The sequence below is a fragment of the Aquarana catesbeiana genome, linkage group LG01, assembly GCF_042186555.1.
Source record: "Aquarana catesbeiana isolate 2022-GZ linkage group LG01, ASM4218655v1, whole genome shotgun sequence".
NCBI lineage: Eukaryota > Metazoa > Chordata > Amphibia > Anura > Ranidae > Aquarana > Aquarana catesbeiana.
Window position 1 is genome coordinate 160,730,878 of NC_133324.1, and position 16,801 is coordinate 160,747,678.

The 16,801-nt window shown below is 39.5% G+C and overlaps 1 protein-coding gene across 2 annotated transcripts in view; it reads left to right on the forward strand.

The window, feature by feature from the left end:
* Positions 1 to 290: 290 nt before the first annotated feature.
* ADGRV1 (adhesion G protein-coupled receptor V1) overlaps positions 291 to 16,801 on the forward strand; it is a 774,317-nt gene continuing 757,806 nt past the window's right edge. For both annotated transcript variants that reach the window (XM_073624499.1, XM_073624500.1), the window contains exons 1-2: positions 291 to 656; positions 13,678 to 13,765. In XM_073624499.1, coding sequence (XP_073480600.1) covers positions 13,723 to 13,765 — 43 coding nt within the window. In that variant the 5' untranslated portion in view covers positions 291 to 656; positions 13,678 to 13,722. The remainder of the gene's footprint in view (positions 657 to 13,677; positions 13,766 to 16,801) is intronic.

Here is a 16,801-nt window from a genome sequence, read left to right on the forward strand (position 1 = left end):
TTACAATGCACATATTTCATGTTGTAAATAAAATAATAATAAGGGAGTTAAATGAATCAATATTAGATGACTAGTAAATGTCTTGTTCAATACCTGGCTATAAACTCTGCAGTGGAAGGCATTGCATTTAGCATTCCCTAGCCTAATAAATCTTAAAAGCTTCAATATTGATTCAATGCAGTGAATGGCTGGATCATTTCTGGGAGGCTCTGACAAGTGGACAATTGCTTCCATGGTTACATTTTGATATGCAGTGTGGTCAGTGTGCTTTGTTGGGTTCCTCCCCCCTCCATTGAAGTAAAATAACAAACCACAGGAGACCCTACCACACATGGCGAGCATCATCCAGGAGCAACTTTAAAAGACCAAGCCGACTGGTCAGGAACAAGTCTTGCTCCAGACTCAGACTTCTTTTTAATTTATGCTTCAAAAGAGCAGAGAAAAGAAATCTTGTCGCACACATCAGGTTTTGATGGATAGACACATTTTATCATGCACCCGAATAAAGCTGTAGCAAGCATTTCATGTTCCCGCAGCTCTTTCTAGACGGGAGAAGTGGAAGGGTAACAAGTGGGACGACTTTACATCCATTGTTTGACACTGTCTACACTGTCTGTATCTTCAGTTGCTTTTTACTGATTAAACATCTGACTGAGGTATTTATCCATTTTTTATTTTCTGCTACTTTAAAATGCTTTATGTAAATATATAAAATGTGTAATGTCCAGTAGGAGCTTAACATGCTTTTTTAAGCAAAGAGACTTTAGAATGGCAAAATAAGTTTACATAGACTGACAACTTTCTGACGATGGGACCATCTTTGTTAAGCTTCATTTTCTGGCTCTAATTTGAATTCAGTTGTGTCCTGTCGTTTTTCCTGTTGATTTCTGTCTGGGGATTTGATAGTTTTTAGGGTTAGCAAGGTCCTGTGATGTAGGATTGGTCCCTTTGTTAAGATGAGTTTAGTGGTTTGCGTACTTAAGAGACTAGCAGAGGAGTTATAATTGGTCAATGATAAGGTAATTATAACAAACAGTACATTTTTATATCACAATCTAGGCTACGTTCTATCTATCTATCTATCTATCTATCTATCTATCTATCTATCTATCTATCTATCTATCTATCTATCTATCTATCTATATATAGATATATATATAGATATCTATATATATATATATACATACATATATATATATATATGTATATATATATAGATATATATAAAAATAAATAAAAAATATTCCCACAGAAGTTCTTCATTTTTTTCCCATACCCCAATAAAAATGCTCAGGTGCCTTGGTATTTCAAACATTACTTTCATAAAAAACTGTAATGCATGTTATATCCTGTTGTCTTTACACATCTGATGTGTCAGACTTTCCAACTGTGCCCTATATTATACTGTAATACATACATGTGCTTTAGTGACAAAATAATCTTATTACATGAGCCAAAGAAAAATAATCCATTTTCATCTTCCTTGTGTTAAACTAATGGAAGAAAAGATCTCTTTTTCTACTGCTTTCAGCAATACTCTTTGATATGTACCTTAACCAAGGCATGCCATCCTGTGTCATGTAGGTGTCTGTAGCAACAAGTAAAGTATAATTGTTCATTGTTCTGGATGGTTCAAACCGGTGAAAAATGAAAACTGGTTGATGTGGATTACTGCATTTGCTTTGGCTTGTAAATGAAGTTGATTAATGTGATAGTAGCTGTTCTCTTGGGATGGGCAAGATAATATTTCATATTAGAGTGTTATATGCTGCATGTACAGTAAGGATTTATAGTATGACTTGAGAAAGAAAGTATGTTTCAAAGACTAGTACTTAGTGTTACAATTTTATAAAATGACTAGAACAGAAAACAGATAAAGGCAATTATATTGTCAAACATTAAGTCTAGAACACTTGTTTTTCAGTATTATTAGGTAACCATGGTTGCCACACTTTAGATATCAGAATATGATGTGAATGTACAATGTATATGTAAAGCGCTGCGTAAATTGACGGCGCTATATAAGTACCTGAAATAAATAAATAAAAATAAATAAATAAATATTGTCTTCTATAGTGTTGTTGATTTTATATGATATATATCCTTTTTTTATTTCAGCTTATTATTAAAAATGAAAAGTTTTCAAAAGTCCTCTCATAAATAAACTTGACCATATAAAACATAGACCATAATTTAAATACCTATCAGAAATAATTTGTTAGTTTAAAGTAAAAGTATATTGAAATAATAAACTTGCTGCAGTCTCTTGTTGTATATGTAATAATTAATGACTTCTGAGGCTAAAGCTGAATAATTCCTACTTGAAAGACACTCATTTTTTATTTTTAAGCTCATAGATATTTTACAAAGGTGTTCTCTTCAATTTTCTTTTGTGAAATGCAAATCTATTCTTGGATTCACTAACAACCAATGTACCACCATTAGCCTCACATACAAAGTAATTAAAGTAAGTATTGAATGAAATACTAAGCTTAGGGGAGCTAGGCAAAGGAAAAAACTGTTGCTTTCATTTACAGACTAATTGACTTTTAAAGACTACTTGTAAGCATTTAACGGTTCAGCTATAAAATGGTTTCATAGGGACTACTGTGTATTATTTCAGGATCTTTAAAATAGGAGGATCATCTAATTTACAATGTACCCTAATTTAAAAGTTTACACTGAAAAGTGCCTGTCATGAGTTTCAAAGCTATGGATATCTGATAAATCCTTTATCTATAAATTTGCCATACGGTCAGAATATACTTTATTCATTCTGTAAGATACTTTGAGTTTGAGCATGCAGCAACCGCTCAAAAAGGTATAATTTACTGGTGCCTAGCCCCCCTACTATTTTAGCCTTGTTGATAGAAAAAGTTCCTATTGTTCCTATTTGGAATAGTTTGGTTGGATGCTACTTTAGTTTTTTTTTTTTTTAGCAGTTTTTCAATTCAATTCACAAGTGTCAAAATCGGGACGCAAAAAGAGATGGGCACTCATTCACGATCTTCGCCCAAGTACTATTAAAATAAAGTGGAGGTGACATCCACATGTCCTGAAACTCACTGGTACCCAGCTAATATTGTATAGTAGATGTACAAAAAGATAAGGATCTGAATCCACTATTTAGAGATTTTCCAACTATTTGGAAGACCTGCATGTGTGATAATAAGCGCTTCTTATAAAAGCTTGCGATTACCTCTAAAGCACGGTTCACACTGCAGCAATGCAGGAACCCCTGCCAATTCACTGTGGGTTCCCACATCGCATGTGTCCCGGTGGCAGTTCACACTGCCCTATGCAAACTGCTGGGAGTGTCAATTAAAAGTTAATGACACCCCCAAATCAGTTTTCATATCGCAGTGCGAACTGCAAATTCAGTCAGGAATCGGATCGCATAGGAGTGAACACCCGTGCAATCTGACCAAAAAAAGGGCCCTGTGCGAGTTTGGTCTGAATGCGATGCAAATTCAGCCATACTATCTGTATGGCTGAAATCACATAGCACAGACATCGCATGTGATTTGCACTGCAGTGCGAATCACATGCGATGTCGGACATCGCACCAGTGGGATCCGGCCCTAAGGCAGCTGTGCATATTGTACAGAAATCCAACTAATATGGCATGATTTCAACCGTATGTTGTTTGCATATTGTTATATTTTAATCTTTAATGGGGAATTCCATATACAGGCACTTATACATATACTTGAGTTACATACATCTGACTTACATACGACTGATACTTACAAATGGAGGGAGACAACAGGAAGTGAGAGGAAATCTACCCCTAAGAAGGGAAATTCACTTCTGTAAGAGTTATTATGGGAAAAAGGTGTCTCCACTGAAGCTTTATCTCCAATACTTGTTTCTACGACAACCCAAAATTTTCAAAATCCAATTGTCACAGGGACAGAAAGTGAGGTGAAATCTTCTGAACAGGGGCACAGACAGCAAACAAATGTTACAGACGTGTTAACCCTTCCCTATGCTATCTATTCAAAACTTAAAAATTAGCTGGAGGTACACTTAAAAAATGTACCTATTCCAACTTGCATACAAATTCAACTTAAGAAGAAACCTACAGAACCATCTTGTTTGTAACCTGGGGACTGCCTGTATGGTGTGGACAGGGAGTTTGAAGATGGGTTATTAACCGCTTGCCGACCGCTGCACGAACATTTAAGTCGGCAGAATGGCACGGACAGGCAAATGGGCGTACAGGTATATCCCTTTAAATTGTCCGCCGTGTGGTCACTTGCGCGCCGCCGGCACGCGCGGGACCTGCCGTGAGCTCCGTGAGTGTGATCGCAGGTCCCGCGGATTCGTGATCGACTCACATAGAGGAAGAATGGGGAAGTGCCGATGTAAACAAGCATTTCCCCGTTCTGCCTAATGACACTGACACTGATCACAGCTCCCTGTAATCGGATGCGGTGATCAGTGCCGTGTCACACGTATCCCATCCCCTCACAATTAGAATCACTCCCTAGGACATACTTAACCCCTGTAGCACCCCCTCCTGGTTAACCCCATCACCGCCAGTCACATTTAGACAGTAATCAATGCATTTTTAATCGCACTGATCGCTGTATAAATGTGAATGGTCCCAAAATAGCGCCAAAATGTCCGATCTGTCTGCCATAATGTCGCAGTCACGATAAAAATCCCTGATCGCCACCATTACTAGTAAAGAAAAAATTATTAATAAAAATGCCATAAAACTATCCCCTATTTTGTAGATGCTATAACTTTTGCGCAAACCAATCAATAAACGCTTATTGCAATTTTTTTTACCAAAAATATGTAGAAGAATATGTATCGGCATAAACTGAGGAAAAGAAATGTTTTTTTATATATTTTTTGGGGATATTTATTATAGCAGAAAGTAAAAAATAATGCATTTTTTCCAAAATTGTCGCTCTTTTTTTGTTTATAGCACAAAAAATAAAAACCTCACAGGTGATCAAATACCACCAAAAGAAAGCTCTATTTGTGGGGAAAAAAGGATGTCAATTTTGTTTGGGAGCTGCGTCGCAGGACCGCGCAATTGTCAGTTAAATCAACACAGTGCCGAATCGCAAAAAGTGCTCTGGTCTTTGGCCAGCCAAATGGTCTGGGGCTTAAGTGGTTAATTAACAACTAACTGTTATTAATATTCATCTTGCTAAATCTAATCTTTTTATCTAGATACAACAGAACTCGATGGTTAAAAAATATGCAAGCGTGTATATATATATGCACACACTCACGTGTACCTACTGTATAGGCTTCTATTCAAAAGAATTTGATTAATTTCTTAAAGCATGTTTCTGATTGTTAAGCAGGGGTCATCACCACGGATTTTTTTATGCAGTTCGGTAAATAAACATTATTTGTTTGCTAGTTGTTCGAACGGAGTGCTCCCTTGTTTGACTTGGCTAAACGCTGAGTCTGTTTTGGCTGAGCTTTAGAGTTTTGATCTTTTGTGTAGATTTTGGCTTATGTGGAAAATATTCAGCCTGCACTACTTCTCAGTCCAGATAAACTACATGTTAAAAGCTTAGTAGTAACTGATAGCACTCAAAATTGCAGTACAGTAAGTAAAAATCAGTTTGGATGCGTTGAATTACTGAGTTTTGCATATAGTGAATAATTTGCACTACCTTGTTAAAAATGCCAGTGCATATATTCTGTTGTGTATTGTTGTCCATGTGAAAATGGTTTATTGGTTGGTTTCATAAATGTAATTTGAAGATCATTACATGTTCTCAATGTGTAAATGCCTATTTGTTGGCTTCACTGCCTTTATTTCCCTAGCCACCTCAATACCAGCATCTTACACTCCCTTCAATACCAGGCCATTTTTAAATTATCAGTGCTGTGATACTTTGACTGATGATTACTTGGTCTTACAAAAGTGTACCCAAATTAACTTTATACAATTTAATTTTTTAGGATATATAGTGTTTACACTGATTGCGCGGGTGTATTGTTTTTCCGGCCAGAAAGACTCTACAGTTAGCGTATATATCTCTTATTGGATGTAAGTGCATCTTTTAATTGTTTTAATAAACTAGTAAACAATTTTACACTATTGGAGCATCTCTTTCCCTTTATACATTCGTCCATGTGAATTGACGTGGCTGGTCTGGAGTTGAGGAGAGACAGTCCAAAGTCCATAGAGGGGCATACAACATCTCACCGATGGTTGTGATTATTGCTCGCTTGACCTTTCTAGATATAGAATGTCAATAAGATCTGGAAAGCGCCCTTATTATCAGAGGTGGTGGTATTCACACAGTCTTTTTCACTTGAGGTGCTGGAGCTCTGAATGAACGTTTGAAGAAGAATGCTTTAATATTTTTTCATCATTTCCTGTGGACTTTATTAATTTTATTGCATTTCTTAAAGAATTTATATGTAGCGAAACTTTGTTGATTAATATTTGTTTTACTGTGCTGATTTGACATTGTTAAGTTGCTGCTTTGCACTGTTATTTTGTTGCTTTACACTCTTAATTTGGAACACTGTATTGACATTAGTGTGTTTTTTTATATTTAGATTGAAGATAGTAAAGCTTTTCTTTGGAGTATTCAACCACTACTTATTTTTAATTTTTTACTGTAAAAATGAAAACAGACCAAACATTTTGAAAAGTGAACACCCCATTATTTTGCAGCAATTTTTTGGTAATGATAAAACATGCTGGTATTAAGGTAGCTATTTTTTTCAGTAGCTCAGCTGAAAAAATACTGGCTGAATACTGGCTGCACTCAGAAAATGTCTGCCTCCACAGGAACACTTGAAGAATACTAAACTAATGTAACACATTGATATATATTAATATTAAAGAGGAGAACACAATGTAATGTAAACTTCATAAGTAATTTTATGAAAAAAGGTACAAAAATAGAAAGACCTCCATTTATGTGTATAACTATCTGCAAACCTATTGAAGACCAGGCCTTTTCTGGAACTTTTTGTTTACAAGTTTAACCACCTCAATACAGTGCACTTACACTCCCTTCCTGCCTAGACCAATTTTCAGCTTTTAACGCTCTCACAGTTTGAATGACAATTACTCAGTCATGCAACACTGTACCCATATGAACCTTTTTTCACACAAATAGCGCTTTCTTTTGGTGGTATTTAATCACTAGTGAGTTTTTTTATTTTTTGTGCTATAAATAAAAAAAAAGGCCGTACATTTTGTGAAAAAAATGCCTTTTTCTTTGTTTCTGTCATAACATTTTGCTAATTAGTAATTTTTCTTCATAAATTTTGGCCAAAATTTATACTGCTACATATCTTTGGTAAAAATAACCCAAATGAGTGTATATTATTTGGTCTTTGTGAAAGTTATAGAGTCTGTGGTGCCAATTACTGAAAATTGATCACATCTGATCAGGCCTTCAGTACATCAGGTGAATCTCATTTCTTGAGACACTAACAAGTCAGGAAAGTACAAATACCCCCCAAATGACCCCTTTTTAGAAAGTAGACATTCCAATGTATTAAGTAAGTAGCATAGTGAGTTTTTTAAAGTTGTAATTTTTTCCCACAATTCTTTGCAAAATGAAGATTGTTTTTTTTTTTTTTTACAAAATTGTCAAATTATCAGGTTATTTCTCACACACAGCATATGCATACAACAAATTACACCCCAAAATACATTCTGCTACTCTTCCCGAGTATGGCAATACCACATGTGTAAGACTTTTACACAGCCTGGCCACATACAAAGGCCCAACATTGAAGAAGCACCTTCAGGCGTTCTACGAGCAAAAATTACACATCTCATTTCTCAACCACCTATTACACTTTTGAAGGCCCTGTAGCACCAGGACAATGGAATTGCCCACAAAATGACCCCATTTTGGAAAGCAAACACCCCCACGTATAATATGTGAGGCATAATGAGTCTTTTAAACGGTTCATTTTTTTCCAGACGTTTTTGGAAAATGTGGAAAAAAATGAAAACGCATTTTTTTACACAAAGTTGTCAATTTATAAGATACTTCTAACACATAGCTTGTATATAGCAAAAATTACACCCCATAATACATTCTGCTACTCTTCCCGAGTATGGCAATACCACATGTGTGAGACTTTTACACAGCCTGCCCACATACAGAGGCCCAACATTCAAGTAGTACTTTCAGGCTTCAGGAGCACAAATTACACATCTCATTTAATTCCTACCTATCACACTTTTGAAGGTCCTTGAGCACCAGGACAATAGAATTACCCACAAAATGACCCCATTTTGGAAAGCAAACACCCCAACTTATATTCTATGAGGCATGGGCTGCAAATAGGTACTCAGGTACTCTGATGGGCTGGAGACAGGTACTCGGGTAACTTGATGAGCTGCAGACAGGTACTCGGGTACTCTGATGGGCTGGTGACAGGTACTTGGGTACTCTGATGGGCTACAGATAGGTACTCAGGTACTCTGATGGGCTGGTGACTGGTATTTGGGTACTCTGAAGGGCGGTGACAGGTAATTGGTACTCATATGGACTGTGACAGGTACTCAGGTACTCATATGGACTGTGACAGGTACTCAAGTACTCAGGGTACTGAGATGGACTGTGACAGGTACTCGGGTACTCAGATGGACTGTGACAGGTACTTGGGTACTCTGATGGACTGTGACAGGTACTCGGGTGCTCTGATGGACTGTGACAGGTACTCGGATACTCTGATGGACTGCGACAGGTACTTGGGTACTCAGATGAACTGTGACAGGTACTCATATGGACTGACAGGAACTCAGATGAACTGTGACAGGTACTTTGATGGGTGGTGACAGGTCCTCTTTATTGGGGGGGCAATCAGTGTGATTGGTGTACACTGTAAGCGGTAACGAGATGTCACCGTAATCTCCTTCTCACACATGATCGGTGTGTGAGGAGGAGAACCCGGTAACATCTCGTTACCGCGGTTTGTTGACATTTAGTGATCGGCTGTGAAAGGATCACAGCCAATCATTTGGTAAACAGCCGCCGGCCAATGGCTGTTTACCAGCGTCAGTGATGAGCAGTGTTCCGGGGAACATGCCGCCACCATATTGCACGCGCAGTGCGCTCGAGATTGTGCGCATGTGCCATGCAAAGTGGGGCGGTACCACCTGTGATCAGCCGTGACTTCATCACGGCCGATCACGTGGTAAACAGCCATGCTCAATGGCTGTTCACCCCCCTCGGTGGCGAGCGGTGTCTCCGTGACACACTGCCACTGAAGGAACAGGGATGCGCACACACGATCATGCGCATTGCCTGTTTAAATGGAGGGCCGTCATGTGACGCCCTCCCAGAACGAGAGCCATGCCGCCTGGCTGTCACATGATAGCCGGCGGGTGGCAAGCGGTTAATTTAGTATTTTTTGCTAGAATCCTCAAACATATATATATATATATATATATATATATATATATATATATATATATATTAGCAGAGACCATAGACAGTAAAATGGCGACCATTGCAATATTTTGTCACATAGTATTTGTGCAGCGGTCTTTCAAACACAATTTTTTGGGAAAAAATACACTTTAATTAAAAAAAGCAAAACACAATAATTACCCAAATGTTTTTGTATAACGTGAAAGATGATGTTACGCTGAGTAAATAGATACCTAACATGTCATGCTTTAAAATTGTGCACGCTTGTGGAATAACGTAAAACTACGGTACTTTAAAAAATTTCCATAGGGGACCTTTTAAAAAAAATTACAGGTTACCTGTTTAGAGTTACAGAGGAGGTCTTGCACTAGAATTATTGCTCTTACTCTAACAATCGCGGTGTGTGGTTTGAACACTGTTTACATATGTGGGCACGACTTACGCATGTGTTCGCTTCTGCGCACGAGCATGAAGGGATGGGCGTTTTACTTTTTTTTAATTATTATTTATTTTATTTTTTATTTTTACACTGTCCCTTTATTTTTTTATCACTTGTATTCCAATTACAAGGAATGTAAACATCCCTTGTAATAGAAATAAGGATCTCTCATTTACCTTTAAATGAAAAATTAAAAAAAATGATTTATTTTGGCCCAAGAACTGGAAGTGACATTATTATTATTATACAGTATTTATATAGCGCCAACAGTTTACGTAGCGCTTTACAACTTGAGGGTAAACAGTACAAATACAATACAATTTGATACAGTAGGAATCAGAGGACCCTGCTCCTTAGAGCTTACAATCTAAGAGGGAAGGTCAAGAGATACAAGAGGTAATAACTATGGGTGATGTGCTGATTGAGAAGATAAATGTACAGTTGTTAGGTGGGGGCCAGATAGGCTTCTCTGAAGAGATGAGTTTTCAGGGATCGTCTGAAAGTGGATAAAGTAGGAGAAAATCGGACGGATTGGGGTAGAGCATTCCAGAGGATGGGGGAGGCTCTGGAGATGTCCTGAAGGCGAGCATGGGTTGAGGTGACAAGGGAGTTTGAGAGCAGGAGGTCTTGGGAGGAGCGAAGAGAACGATTAGGTTGGTATTTTGTGACTAGGTTAGAGATGTAGCTGGGGGCCAGGTTGTGGATGGCTTTGTAAGTTATAGTTAGTATCTTGAATTTAATTCGGTGACTGAGTGGCAGCCAATGGAGAGATTGGCAGAGGGGTGTGGCAGACGCTGAGCGGTTTGTGTGGTGGATGAGCCTGGCAGCAGCGTTCATGATGGACTGAAGTGGGGATAGCCTATTTAGAGGTAAACCAATGAAGAGGGAGTTGCAGTAATCGAGGCGGGAGATGACCAGGGAGTGGATTAGAAGCTTTGTGATGTCATTGGTTAGGAAGGGGCGTATCTTGGAGATGTTGCGAAGACTGAGGCGGCAAGCTTTGGATAGTGATAGAATGTGGGGTCGAAAGGTTAGTTCAGAGTCCAGGATTAAACCTAGGACCTTGGCGTGGGGAGATGGGTTGATAGTTGAGCCATTGATCTTGACAGGGAAATCAGGGGAAGTGGCACCTGAGGGAGGAAATATCATGAGCTCAGTTTTGGATAGGTTGAGTTTGAGAAAGTGATGTGACATCCAGGCTGATATGTCTGCTAGTAAGTTGGTAATGCGTGAGGAGACAGATGGAGAGAGCTGGGGGGTGGAGAGATAGATTTGGGTGTCATCAGCGTAGAGATGATATTTAAAGCCGTGGGAGGCAATCAACTGACCCAAGGAGGTGGTGTAGATTGAGAAAAGGAGAGGTCCAAGAACAGAACCTTGGGGGACCCCAACGGAAAAAGGAAGAGGAGAGGAGGAAGTAGAGTTGTAAGTGACACTGAAGGAGCGGTGGGATAGGTAGGATGAGAACCAGCGAAGAGTACAGTCACGGAGACCGAAGGAGTGGAGTTTTTTGAGGAGGAGGGGGTGGTCCACTGTGTCAAAGGCAGCAGAGAGATCCAGGAGAAGTAGTACAGAATAGTGTCCATTGGCTTTAGCCATTAGTAGATCATTTGAGAGTTTAAGGAGAGCAGTTTCCGTGGAGTGTTTAGGGCGAAAACCGGACTGAAGGGGATCAAGAAGTTTATTCATGGTCAGATGGTCGCTTAGTCGGTTGTAGACCAGTCTTTCAAGAAGTTTGGAGGAGAAGGAGAGTAAGGAGATGGGACGTAAGTTGTTGAGATTGGTGGGATCCAGTGAGGGCTTTTTTAGTATGGGGATGACTAGCGCATGTTTTAGAGAGTTTGGGAAGATGCCACAAGAGAGGGAGAGGTTGAAAATGTGAGTTAGAGAGCGTAGAATCGAGTCAGAGGGTGAGCGTAGCATTTGCGAGGGAACAGGATCCAGGGGGCAAGTGGTTAGATGAGTGCTAGATAAAATTTTAGCAACCTCAGTAATAGTAGCAGGGTTGAATGAGGGAAGTAATGATTGTGTCTGTGGACATGGGGTGTTGCATGGGGGAGGTTTTTGCGCATTGGTGATCTTCTCATGAATTGTATCAATCTTAGTTTTGAAGTGATTGGCAATCTCCTGGGCAGTGAGTGAGTTGGTGGGTGGAGGCAGTGGAGGACAGAGTAGAGTGTTGAAGGTAGAGAAGAGTTGACGTGGACTGGATGAGAAGGTGTTAATGAGTGTGATAAAGTAGGTCTGTTTGGCAGTGTGAAGGCAGGAGTAGTATTTTAGGAGGGCAGATTTATATTGTGTGAAGTCTTCCTGGGTCTTAGTCTTATGCCACAGGCGCTCAAGAGCGCGACTATGTTTTCTGAGACTTCTGGTGTCATCTGCTTGCCAGGGTTGTAGCAGTCGGGGCCTAATTCTGCGTGTAGTGAGGGGGGCAATCTTGTCTAGGGAGGAAGACAGTGAGCTGTCTGACATCAGACGTTGCTTCGGTTCTCCAAGGGCATAGAGATGAGTGGTGGCCATCTTGGCCTCACTTGTCTTCCTGCCCAACAAACGGCTGCATCGGATCGCTCTCGGGCTTTACTGATGAGTAAGGTAAGCCTGGGAATGACCAGGAAGCCACGGGAGGGGGCACCCATCCTACCGCTTCTAAAAGTGATCCTGCTGTGAATCTGCCCACGGGACCACTTTTATCTTACAGAGAACCAGCCATAGTAAGAAATGATACCGGGGTTATGGCAGCTAGCTGCTGCTATAACACCAGTATTAACAGTCAAAGAAATGACGTATTTTTACTATGGGCTGGTCGGCAAATGGTTAAACATCCATCAGGCAGACGAGCTGGCACCAGCTGCTAAAAATAAGAGACAAAACAGAGCAGGGGGATTAACACTAATTAAAATATAGAGTCCAGTATATATCCTATGTGTAGATCAAATTATTTTGATATTTTATGCATTAAGAGTCAATAGGAGAGGACTTTAGAGTTCATACACAAGCCACAATGGTTCAGGAGGCAGAGCTTGGGATTTTCTAAAGAGATAATTGTAGCCTAAAGAAAAGGGGTCTAATAGTTCAAAGTAAAGCAGTTATTCTGCATTTGGGACATTTACAAAACCACGGGCTGGATGCACAGAGAATGAAAAGGACTTAGAAGCAGACTGTGGTCAATAGCCATGCTTTGATTTGAGAGTCTCCTCCAAACTGTCACACTACACTTTATTTCAACAAAATGTTTGCGTTTCTAATATTCTTAATGTGTTACTAAACCCAGTAATATGAAAATAGTTCATCCGCCCCCCCACAGTGCCCAGAGCTTATAAATCTTCTTTTTACATTAAAATACTGCCACTATATAACTTTTTGGCTGATCTGCATACCACGGTTACATGATAAACTGCACAGTTTCTTCAGTGCTGAGAGTTCAGGAAGGAGGAGATTTTCTCTACAGCCTGTACACACGCCCACATGTGTGATGCCAATATCATGTGTCCTGGCTAGATCTGAGAACAAGTAATTGTTCCCTCCAGCATAAAATACCCAACTGAGCATGTGCAGGTTGGCTACTCTGCCTGTGTTAGCTGGCCTTCCCCAGATAGACAGTACAGGAGGGGGAGGATCTGTGCATACAGGATAAAACAGCCTTTTTACGCAATGCAGAGGATTAACCTCTTAAGTTCCACAGTGAGTAAAACAAGCATGCTATGCTGCATATACAGACTGATTTTACTGTTGTGGGTTTAGTAACACTTAAACTCTAAAATTCTTCTTGTATAATGTGATCTGTATTGTCGGTTTTCTCTAAATGTGCAAACAAATAATTTTTTTTTTTTTTTTGTATTTTACTTGCAGCTATTTGCAATGTAAGACTCTGAGAAAGGGCCCAAAGGCAGAGACATGAGCAAAGAAACCTGGTTCAGCTTCGAAAGTGGCACCACAGGTATTTATTTTACAACAGTGATATATTATTGATTTTGCTCAGTTTGCTCACAAAAACCAAACTTTCCAATTTAAGGAATTGTTCAGCACAACCAAAAGGTCAAGACAAAAAGGGTTTCACCTCAGTACAAGCAGAATTCAACCTAAAAGGTCTTCTGTTCAGCACAATTACTACTTATCAATATAGATCAATGCTTACGAGCCATCTGCCAGGAAATTCAGAATGGATCACCAAAAGATTTGTACACTCCGATCCTGCGGTTCACTCATGCTTTATAAGTCAAATACATTCCAAAGTGCTTGTACAAAGTAAAGCACACAATCTTCATTGCGTGAATCCATTTAAAACTTTATTCATAAATAAAACCCTTTCCCTTAACCCTATGCACTTACAAGCAACGGTAAAAAGATAGCATTCAATATAAAAACATTGTGTGTTATGTTCTGACACTCTCTCACCGCTCATGAAGATCAAATCGTCCGCGGTGAGTCACGGGAGGAGATTGGATCAAATGACAGGTGCAGCAAGCTATGTGGTCACGCCTAGACGCGTTTTGTCATTCCGTCTTTGTCAATGCATCTATCATGCCGGAGAGAGAGAGTGTCGGAACGTAACACACAGTGCAATGTTGTTATATTGAATGCTATCTTTTTACCGTTGTTTGTAAGTGCATAAGGATAAGAGAAAGGGTTTTATTTATGAATAAAGTTTTAAATGGATGTCTATGGCCAGCTTTATGCCATGCATCTCATGGCTTCCTAGGTGTTAGAGATTGCATGCAGCTCACAGCTGCACTCTCAACAATCCCTACTGGACTCACTGACTGCCCTATCACTACAAACTGCTCACTGTCCACCCTGCCCCTACATACTTCTCAATGACTGCCCTGCCACTACATACTGCTCACCGATTGTCTTTCCACTACACATTGCTCACTGACTTCCCTTCCACTATATGCTGCACACTAACTGCCCTTCCACTACATACTACTCACTGATTGTCCTGACACTACATACTGCTATGTATTGCTCTGCACTGACACTACAGTGACATCAAGAAGGGAGAGGGGGCCCTGAAGGTATGCTGTACTGGGGCCCATGTTTTCAAAAGTTAGCCCTGCCTTCATGCTATTTATCATGTCAAACAATTTTGAAAAGTCCAGGTTGACTATATTTACAGCCACTCATTTGTCCATTCATACCAAGCCAATAATTAAAAAGTCTCCAAAAATTAGAAACAATGGTTTTGAAAATAACATAGCTCAAGTTATTGATGGTATATAGGTGTAAGCCGTCTGGTCCGGGTGCTTTATTACCTTTAATTTGTTTAACTGTTTCTGGCTTGTATCAATTTTGAGACATTTAGGTTCATTTGAGTCTGTGACAATACTATCCCCAACAGACTTGAGCTTCACCATTATCCATTCTATACACAGAGCTGAAGATGGTGACCCTTAACCTCCCTGGCGGTAATCCCCAGTGTGGCTCGGGGTGCCATTTCATTACCAAAAGTGGTAACCCCAGAGCCACACTCCGGATTGCATCGCAGTATCCTGGGAAACTTACCTGGGTTACTTACCTTGTCTCCAGGATCCTGCGATGTCCCCCCACTGTGTCCATGGGCTGTGTACTCTGCCCGATGTACTGTGTGCCAGGCTTTGTTCCCTGCGAGCATTGCGACGCACGGGGATGGAGCCCGGCGCCAAATTCAAAAAGTGCAAAAAACAAAACACATACTGTACACTGTAATCTTATAGATTACATTACTGTATCAAATCATTTCACTTCCCTTTTGTCGCTAATGCTTTGTCCAGTGTCCTGCATGCAGTTTTATATTATATATACTGTTATTTCTGCCTGGAAACTTGAGATTGTCCATGGCAACCAAAAATCTTCCCTTTACATCAAAAGCGGTTTTAGACCAGCTAGAAAACAGCGATAATAAATTAGGATCACTCGCAGAATTGAGTGATAGTGATTTGTGGGGAAATTCGTCATCAAACACTGAAAGTAACTACAGCGACAATTCTGCAACTGAGCAAATTTCTGTGTTTTTGATTTGATTACATTATTGAATACATGTTATTACTATTATATTATTATTTGTTATAATTATTGATAATTATTTATTATATTATAATTTATGATTTTGTGTTTCAAAATTTATATCACCCGGGACACTTGTTTGGACAGATTTAAGTGAGTTATTCCTAAGAATTACAGGCCTACAATATAAAACGCCAAATTTCCATGCAAAACAATTGTACCGCTTTGAGACACAAAAATCTGACATAATCATACCCCCAGGGAGGTTAAAGTGTATGTCAACCCTTACAATGAACTTCTCCTAAACATACAATTGTTAGCATTTTGTTATAAATGTTTGATAAAAAAAAATGCCTGTTGCTTGTGTCAAAACTTTGCTGCATTCACACCTGAGCATATAGTTTTCAGGCAGAAAGTTGCGTGTTTTTTGCCGCGTTTTTGCCGCGATTTTGTATTTGATGTTTGGTCAAATAGTCACCAATGTAAAAAGAAGAAAAACGTCTGTAATCTGCCTAAAAAGAAGCTCCAGAACTTGTTGTCCAGAACTCTAGCTTCAGGCATTTTGGAGTGGAGATGTGAACCATCTCCATAGAGAATAATTGATTTTCTTCCCCTCCCTTTTGTAGCTTCAGGTTTCAAGCTGCAAAACGCTGAGGTGTGAATGGGGCCTGCCAGAGCTGTCCTGTGCTCAATTCCTGTGTTATCTCAAGAAGCCCTCCCAGTTCTTATATTAAATTGGGATACAGAACAATTATTCTGTATGTTGCAGAGATGAGGATGAGGGAAGAGGGAGGGATTTAGTAGTTTAACAAGACAGTCAGACAAGACTGACACCATTAATAGCTATTTCAGTCCAAAAATGGCCTCTCTTGATGTACTTTGTCTGAAGACATATTCCTGAGCCTGATTCTAGTTTGGGCACCTCAAGAAGGTTTGGCTTTCCCAGTAGCCCCTGAAAAAGCTGTTCAAGAGATGTTCCCTGTAGACTTCC